This window comes from Maylandia zebra, linkage group LG16 (assembly GCF_041146795.1).
Source record: "Maylandia zebra isolate NMK-2024a linkage group LG16, Mzebra_GT3a, whole genome shotgun sequence".
Classification (NCBI taxonomy): Eukaryota; Metazoa; Chordata; class Actinopteri; order Cichliformes; family Cichlidae; genus Maylandia; species Maylandia zebra.
The window spans coordinates 25,216,355-25,225,916 of record NC_135182.1 but is presented as its reverse complement, the minus strand read 5'-3'; the positions used below and the strand labels follow the sequence as shown (position 1 = coordinate 25,225,916).

The 9,562-nt window shown below is 40.8% G+C and overlaps 1 protein-coding gene across 2 annotated transcripts in view; it reads right to left on the bottom strand.

Annotated features, from left to right (window-relative positions):
- Window positions 1–4,551: 4,551 nt before the first annotated feature.
- edar (ectodysplasin A receptor) overlaps window positions 4,552–9,562 on the bottom strand; it is a 36,472-nt gene continuing 31,461 nt past the window's right edge. For both annotated transcript variants that reach the window (XM_004555546.3, XM_076875160.1), the window contains exons 10-12: window positions 7,971–8,298; window positions 7,803–7,866; window positions 4,552–7,405 (exon numbers count right to left, since the gene is read on the bottom strand). In XM_004555546.3, coding sequence (XP_004555603.1) covers window positions 7,020–7,405; window positions 7,803–7,866; window positions 7,971–8,298 — 778 coding nt within the window. In that variant the 3' untranslated portion in view covers window positions 4,552–7,019. The remainder of the gene's footprint in view (window positions 7,406–7,802; window positions 7,867–7,970; window positions 8,299–9,562) is intronic.

The following is a 9,562-nucleotide window of genomic DNA, read 5'->3' as shown; positions in this document are numbered from 1 at the left end:
GTCTCTCTTTGGATGTAGTACAGATTGAGCTGGAGCTCAGCATCCATTCACTCGTCACTTTCAGACTTCGTCAAGTCATCTGTTGCTTTGGCAAAGCTGCAATCTGGAGATGTTGTGCAGAATGGTAACACGTGCAGTCTGTGCCATTTAAACAGTGTTGTCAGGTTAAAACAATGTTTCTCGATGAGCAGTCAAGTTATCCTATAGGTACCACTGTTGTGGATACACAAAGACCAACATTTTCCTGTTGGAAGCAGCTGTCAGAAGATGGGTACACTGTGGTCATAAAGAGATAGACGTGATCACTAACAATACTCTGGTAGGTGTTTAAATGATGCTTACTTGGTACTAAGAGACCCCATGCATGGCAAGGAAATATGCCCCACAGACTGAACAACTGATACTGGCAGATGGATCCTTGCTTTCATGTTGTTTACACCAAATTGTGACATCTGAATGTCAAAACAGAAATAAAGACAGAACAAGCAATGTTTTTCCAATCTTGCCCAGTTTTGGTTAGCCTGGATGAAATTTTGGTCTTCTGCATACCTTAGTGGTTGTTTGAGTTACTGTTGCCTGAAGCAGTCTGGCACCTCTGGCACTAACAACCATGTCACATTGAAAGTCGCTTTCCTAAACCCCTTCTGTTGCTCAGTTTGAACTTCAGCAGGTCCTCTTCACCGCCTCTACATGCCAAAATGTGTGAGTTGCTGCAATGTAATTGGCTGATGAGAAAAAGCCGTTAAATACCTTTTAATTACACCTCACAAAGATGTTTCTCTAGAACTAACCAAATATATCTTAAGTGTAGTTCATTAGCCTTAATATAATCTCGTTCCCTTTGTTCTACTTCGACTGTACTGTAGTTAGCATGCAGTAATAATGAATGTTAAAAAACACTGTAATTGAAAAGAATGCAGAATCATAAAATATGCTATCGCTATCTTGTGGTCTCTCTCATTATAGGCTTTACAATTCTAAGTGTTGCATTTGATTGTCTAAATCAAATGCAGTCAGATGCCAAAACATTTAGACATTTCCAACATACATATTTATTTAAAAACACAATTTTGAATTATCTCAAGCATCTTTTTCTGCTTTATATTCTGTGATTAAAAAGTGTTCTCATAGGTGCATGTTACAGAACATAGTGTGATATTTAAGTGGCCAATAACTGTGTTATATACAGCTAATACAGATCTTTTCTCTAAGAGACATCTGCAGCAACGTGACTGAAACGCTCCAACAAAGGATAGACAGAACTGATGGAACTCACTGTTGCTATTTATTTCAGCTAACTTTTCATCAGTGAAATTTATTGTAGCTGACATGAATTCAAGGTGCAGGACTCTTCAAACATTTTACAGCTGTCTTTCTACACTAAACGCGATGGGCGTTTGACAGTAAAATGGATTTTGGACAGAGTATCACTCTAACGAGCCCTTGACTGCCTATGTGTCTATTCCAGGAACTGTCAACAGATGAATTATTTACGCTATGAGCCTGGTTCACACCGCAGTGTCTGGCCTGTGTTTCCTAACAGCCTCACGTCTTCGAGTCTGCCCTGAACAATATCATCTGCATGACTTTATCCTCTGAACTTGATTTATATTTGGGGGGTTTTTAGTGGTAAAAAAAATTAAGAAAATTACCCCGAAAGTCGCCCTGCTCTGGTTTGGCTGGTAAACCTTATTAAAATGTTTTCTGGTAAGGGGGAAGCATCAGCACTTCCAATCCAGCTAAACCTTAGAGCTGAGACAATCAGCAATTTAATGTGGCAGCCCACCAAATGTTTATTATTTCCACCAGCCACAATATGTGTAAATACACTCTTTAAGTTTTAAGTAATGCAAAAAAAAAAAGGTCCATGGAGGTTCTGGTAATATACCTGACTGTAAATGAGCAGTTGTGTGATGAGGCAAAGTGGAACCAGCTGTCGGGGTTTCATATATGGTGGAAAGGCTGGGGTTACACCAGTTTCCAACTTTGAGTTTGTTTTTGCTTCTGTCAAATGTCAAGCCTGATTTAAACCAGGGGATTTTCGTACATATTGCTTTGCCTGGTGTGTGTCCCCGTGCCTCTAAATTTCTGTTTGTTTTTCTGGTTTTCACGATGTGCTGAAGGCCTGCATGTGATGGCTCTGACTCGTAAACTTTTTCTGTTGCTCAACATAACTGCAGAGTTGGTCAAAGGGGAAGAACAATATGAACACTATTATTTTCGAATTTAACAGGAGTCCCAGATTTATATATTTTATGTAACTGTTTTGCTTCATCCTTCTGTTTGTGAGATGGAAATAGTTACAGCAACTAGCAGGATTTTATAAAAAAGAGTCAAAGTTGGTTATGTGGTAGTGAGCTTTAGGGCTGTCTTGAAGATTTTAGGCTCTGCGCATACAGGCCATCGGTGTCCCTCTGCTTTTACTTAGTGCTAAGACAATCCCCTCCATATTCCAGGCATGTGAGTGCACCAGTCTTCAGTTGAAGAACTTTTAATTGATGTGAACACATTTATCTGGAACTCCAGACAGATTTAGTTTAGATCCATAAAAGTTATAGAAAATACACCTGGCTGGGGTCTGGACACTACATGCTCTTTGATGTGTCTGCAGGTGAGTGACAGGGTTTGGTGTGTGCATGTTGGTGTTGCTGTCTGGCAAAGGTTTAATTACCCTCATGGTTGGCACTCCTTGCCCTGAAGAAGCTTTTTATGGCTTCATCCCTTGTCATATGAAAGTAAGCCATGCCAAGTGCTTTAGATGCAGTAACAGCCCCTGAAGACAAACACACCCCTCCTCACTACTACCCATGTGTACCTACTGTGTGTATGTGTGAGGACTGGAAGGCATATTTAGTGGGAAGGACTATTTGTGGTCAATTTTGAGTATTTGAGACTAGATGAGAGAGAGACCTCAATGCATCCCCGATGCCCCAAAGCAGCATCTGCTTGTTTCCACTGCCAGCCAGAGTTTTTTTTTTTTTGTTTTGTTTTGTTTTGTTTTTTTTTGTCTTTCAACCAGCCTTAAGATCCCATTCCAACACACACACACACACACACACACACACACACACACACACACACACACACTTTATTGTTAGACTGAGGTCTATTCAAATTCTGGCACACACCCACACTAAGCAAAAGCCTGATAACAGAAATGTGTGCAGAGGTGATGACTGCCACTGCAGAGGATAATGCCACGTGGATAGAGAATCGTTCTTGCAGGTATCATCTATACTTAGATCTGTGTTTTTGCAGGTCAGGTTACATTATCTAAATGTTCTCAAACTGGAAGGATGACGCAAATGCAAAGATCACAAGAGTTTGTATTCTTCATACTTTGGTAAGAACTAGTGATTAAAAGAAATACCTTGTAGTGCGGCATGATAATAAGAAGTAATTATCCCGATAAAGAAAACAGTACTTTGGTTAGCAGTAGAAAGCAAGTGGGAAAGATCAAACATTTGAGGGAGAGATATAATGAGTCGAACTTATTGTGTTGTCTTGTCCTAAGGTCTTTTCCCAATAAAATCATCTTTCATTTGTCTAACCGTCTAGTTAATATGTCACATTTAATGACCTTTAATTTAATGTTGAATGAAGTGGAAAATGCTGCGATTAGTGATTTTCCATTTGGTGTTTTCAAGCCATTAACCAACCCTGTCAGTGTCAGCAGTAACGGCTGACTAACAGCCATCTGTGATGAAGAAATTTATGGGTTATTTACCACCCTATATGTCATTCATTTCTGACATGATTCATGACACATATGGTACTCTTTTTATGTATACTCAGTCTGTGTATTGACTATTGTAGATTATAAAGTAATAATGATAAGTTAGAATCCAAACTGAATACTTTATTTGTATTTTCTTACTCCTGTGCCACATCTGTATAGGTGATATATTAAAAGAAATATCAATGTAAAGTCCCTTAGTAAAGCGTTCTCTCACAGAGCAGATCATCTTCAATGCACCTTTGTATAGATTTTAGAAGTTCATTGGAACTTCATGCTCACAAAAGCCATTCCCCTTTTGAAGATGGTTCTAGTGAGAGCTCCCTGACAGGCTGGTCAAAAAAGGGTTCATGTGAGCTAAGCTCTGGTGACTAAAATTAATATATGGGATATGTGTATCATATAATTTAAGGATAAGCGAAGGAGAACAGATGAATGGATAATTTTCAGCTCCCATCCAGCTGCTCAGTGCCACCTTGTGCCCTGCAGATTGGGGTAATGTCATCCTAAGGGAAAAAAATGGGTAAAGACGATCTCTGTGATGATTTCTCTCGTTTTATACTGAAGAGAGTCTCTAAGCTGCCACAGGACAAGATGTGGTTTTACACCCCTGGACAGGCTGCTAGTCTATGAAGGGTCCAACATACCAGGCAAAAGCACAAAATACACATTCATCCAACATATACTGTGATCACAAGTATACTGCGCCCTATAGCTCGGTTATAAATAACCATCTACCTTCAAATCTGGTTTCATTCTCCTGATTTCTGAACGCTGCATAAGGACAAACCAATAAATACACAAACAGATTAAAATACCATGCCATTTCAGCCATACATCTTTAATAAGATATAGTTTATGTACAATAATAAGTTATATATACAGCGACACTTTGGTTCTGTAAAAGAGTTTGTGTGTTTTTACATGCTCTACTATACTGCATGTGCTACTGAGGTAAGTAATTCATGTTTGGCTTCTGCTTGTTATTATGTCAGCATATTACATGTCATACAAAATTTGTCTTAAAACAGGCTGCACTTCAGTCCACTGACTCACTATTTTTTTTTTCTTTTTAAAAATCTATCAACAGCATATTACAATTCAAAAAGAATATTTGTGAACTGAAGTGGATTTGATGATGACAGTCAAGCTCTAATAAAGCAGTACATTTAATTGTAAGCTTTAAATCAAGAACAAGCAGATTCTGGAGTCATACTTGATAAGCATAAATGTAAATAAATTTAAAATAATGGAGTCCAGCTCCAGGTTGGCATGTAAAATGGGAACAACGAGCTTTAGGAAAGAAAAAAGTCTGTGCTTATCAGTCATGGCAGATTACCCAGACAACATCAGGTATCAGATGAAGATCCGCTCCATTCCCGAGAAATGAGATCAAAGCCAGTTTCGGCACTGCGTGGTTAAGTTTGGAAGCTTAAATTCTGCAGGAAGCAGCAGAGTCAACCTACAGCATGTTAACTGTTAACATCACTTATAATGGACTTCAGGGGATCATTAAAATGCAGGTCTTTAAAAAGGTTCAATCAGATGCTTAACAGACCCACAGTTTATTTACTGTACGTACAGCACCTAAGTGGCTTCAGCTGCTTTCCAGAACTCACACAACTGCATGCTGATCTTGTTTGCTATATTGGTCCCATCGGGGAGAGGCGAGCTATAATCCTGTGTGTGAGCATGACTGAGCTAACCACAAGAGCTGAATAAGACCAGACGTTATAGGACACAACTGTAGTGCTACCTCCACCGCAACCGACTGCACCGTCTCACCGTTGACAGCGCAGCAACCCCGGAGGCATTTAGTCATTCCTCTGGCCTGGCACTGCTCTTTTTAATGCAGTGATTTTATAGCTTTTCCACTGGGCTTTCAGTGGTTAAGTGGCCCTAAATGCTTAATTAGGTGCTGGAAATCACAGGCACTTTACACCCGCTCTGTAAACCGCAACACTTCAGCCTATTAGGGGCATGGGGAGCCACACGCCAAATAATTAGGGCTGGCGGCAGCACTAGACCACAGTATTGGGGTATAAGATGGAAGAGGGCGAATTATTGAGGTGGAGGGGGGTCAGAGAATGGGTCATTGCTAAGGAAGTACGTGAAGTAAGAGAGTATGTGAGAGATGTGTGTTAAACTTGTAGGCGGTGGACTGCGGACGCACGTGCTTAGATGGAGTACAGGCAGCGGAGTAGTGTTCATTCAGTGTATGGGATTAAAGCTGAAACACTGAACACACCACCTAAAACGAGTCCATGTGTTTTGGGGGTTTTCTTTTTTTTTTGTGAGGTGCTTGGTTGAACTTTTCCATACACAACATCTGCTTGTGATCAGTGTTTCCACATTTACCACACATATGTTAATCAATGAATAAATCCGGTCGGTGTTTTAAAGTAAACAAGAGTGCAAAGTCAACCCAAAACTGATCCTCCAGAATAAAAATATCACAATCCACTCTAGCACACTGTTGTGTGTTTGCTGGTGACTCCACGGTTTAGGGAGAGACGCCAGGGCGTCCACAAACTTCCAGAGTTCGCAAGCAGGTTTACCAAATGTAAGCCGAGCTGAGCTGAAGGATGTTTTCCACTCAGACACAATGACTGCTCTAATCAGCCGTTTTTCCTGTTTTAAGACATGACTGAGTTATGAATGTTCGCTCATGCTGCGGTCACACCAGATCGCTTTCTGTATATGGATGCAAACGTCTGGTTATGTCACTGCGGCAAGGCTTTGGTGAGAAACTTAAGTGAGTGAGCCAGTAGGAAGGCATCCTCAGTCTGCCACTTTCCAGTGACTTTCCATTAGCATGCCATTTCATCTTTTCCTGGTGATTTCTTAAAAAAAATGTTTAGGAAAAAAAAGAACTGTGCATCCAGCGCACAGGCTTTCCACATGATTTTTTACTAAAGTGTTGCATTTATGAAAGTCAAGAATCTATCAAAATGGGAGCTAATTCTGATTCTTATATTCTTGCAAAAGAGAAATTATTTGAAATGGCAAACTTGAGGTTAATGTGAATCTGAGGCCTTTGATTTTGCTCTCTCTTTCAAACACTTTGAAAGAGAGAAAGTGTTTTTCAAACTATTAGCTTTTATTCATAAAAGAAAAAAAGGATTGTGGACACTAAAGTCCATCGACATTCTTCATCTAATGGGGTAACGTGTGTATTTAAATGTGCTTTCCTCCTTGTCAGAGCAGTAAATGTCCGTACATACATGTGTACTGTAAGGCAATCAAGTCTCTAAGTCTCTTATGTTTCTGCTTCACTTCTTATTTAAACACTGGCGCAGCGATGGGATGGAGATGGGCAGGGAGAAGGACACACTAACTGGCTGTGAAAACTGCCAATTCCCTGCCGTCCAGCCACTGCTGCCCCCTCGCTACTGCCCAGCACATCTGCACAGAGCGACTCCACGGCATCCAGCCTTTCGATCTGCACCAGGCGAGTAAGTAGGTCGGGGATGCTGTAGCCCGCCGTGCTAACTCTCTCGAAGAGCTGCAGGCCGTCGCTCATGCCGCCGATCTCGTCGCGCTTCAGTCCAAAACTCTCAGCCAGGTGCCTCCAAGTCTTCACCACGGCGGCGTCGCTGCTGTAGGAGGAGCTCAGCATGCGGCTGGCCTTCTCCAGGCAGTCAAAGGGAAGCTCTGTGGGGCTGAGGCCTGGGTAGAGACAAATAAGCTTGTTTCAAAACTTTCATTCAAAGGTTCAGTGGACCTGTAGATGCCATTAACCCCTTAAAACCTATTTTATCATATCGGTTTTTATGAGTTTTTGAGACTTTTACATAATCAGTGTGATATTTATTTCCTCTCAAATATCTGATAAATTGCACAATTAATTTTTAAGCAATAAATTGCAAAAAAAATACAGAAAGTATGGCACAAAAAACTCATATATATAAATTAATATTGAATTATTTTTTTGTTATTTAGCTTTATTTTATGGAGTAGAGTTCGAGGGTCACAGGTTGTCACCAGAAAACTGTGAAACCATCCCACATGTTGTTGATGATAAAACTTGTTACAGAGGATATTTTCCTCTAAGTGACAGATTTACCCTCAGTCGCATTGCAGGCTCTGGCATACAGATCTAGAATCTTTTTCCTCCGACTCTGTAGCATCTGTGAATTAGAAAAAAAAAAACGTTATCCCAAGATGATACTTAACTGAGAATCTGTTCATAATCAGATTTTTTTTCTCCACTATAAAGGCCTCGTCTTCCTACCCCTGGGGTTTTATTGTTGTTGTTGATCCCATTCACACTGCTGATGTGGTTGCTGCTTGCGATGCGGTTGACATTGTTCATGTGGTTGGGACTCGGGATGTTAGTCTGACTGGCTGCGATGCCTGGGGTGCCATTGCATACGCGGCCACGGTCCAAGAGCCCCAGGGAGAGCAGGCAGAGGTCGGGTTTGTTGCCTAGGTTGACCAGGCACAGGTTAGGGTCGAGGTTAGTGGTCTCTGCCGAGCCCTGCTTTTCTGTTCCCGCCTCCTCGTCGCTGTCGATGCTGCGGCTCAACAGCTGCTCATTTTCTGAAGATGCATCATTTTCACTGCAAATATAAACACATACGTAAGTATGCATACATAGGTCGATGATACTCATATTTGCAGGTATTTAAAATGTGAGTATATGGTATGCAGTCGCAAGACCACAGTCAGCAGTCCTCAGTGGATTAGAAGCGGGCACCTCTAAGCTACAGAGGTGTCCACCAACACCTCAATGCCTTAATAATAAACACAAATGCAGTTTGCTTAAGGTGTACAAAGTTTAAAGGGTTAACCCACCTCACTAGTTCCTGGTGAGGATTAGTTATTTCTGTGAACTTCAGAGACAGTGATTGGTGGATTTATTTACCTGCGGGCAGTTCTATTTCTCAATTTCTAGTCTCTATGACTTTTTCTGGCATGCCTTACTTCAGAGGTGAAGGAAAGTTCACTGCCTCACCACCATGCAGTGTTTTTAGCGATCAGTAATCATAAAACATTTTTATTTAATAAATGGAAAATCAGCTATTTGTTTTGAATTTTCCCTAAAAAAAAAAAATCACATTTATTCAACTTAATTTCACCTACTCTGCCTCATCCCGCCGAATTGCTCTATAGCAAGCTGCTGTTCTTTTTATTTAATGACATAATAAATAAGATAAGGTAAATGTACTGAGCTGCCCTAGCTGTAGCTGGGTATGCCAAGTAAACTGGCGACTGCACGTTTACACTTGGACGCTGCTTTTCACGCATAAAAAGCCACTCTTTTGTTGCAGTCAGAGCAATTCTGCCCTGCCTGCTGTAACACTATTACATTAACATGCAAATGGTGACAACTAACACCCAAAGAATGACTTTTGTCTTTGCAAACGTAGCAGGAATCAGAGAAGAATGCTGTTTTGTTGCTGATGTTTCTAAGCAGTTCCTGTGATTGACTGAAATAAGCAGGGCATTTTAAAATATGATACTATGTAATATCATTTTAATACCGCTCCTCTCCCTCTTTCTCTCTCTGCTCTGGATTTTCTCGCAAAAGCGCTTTTTTTTGACAGAGATGCTTACAGAATGCCATTGTTTCGATGTCCTGGACTCATCTTCTAAACACACACACACACAACATGGCATTGTTTCCCAGACATCTTACACCCACTCTGGCAGCTAATGCAGTGAGTTAGCACATCCTCTGGCATGCTGCTGTACCACACTATTTATGCTGTGGAGTGTGTGTGTGCATATGTGTGGCTCTTTTATTCTCTAATTTACACCCGTCTCAGTATTATCAATCTAAGCGTGCTGACTACGAGCACTGTAACATCTGAACACAGTGCT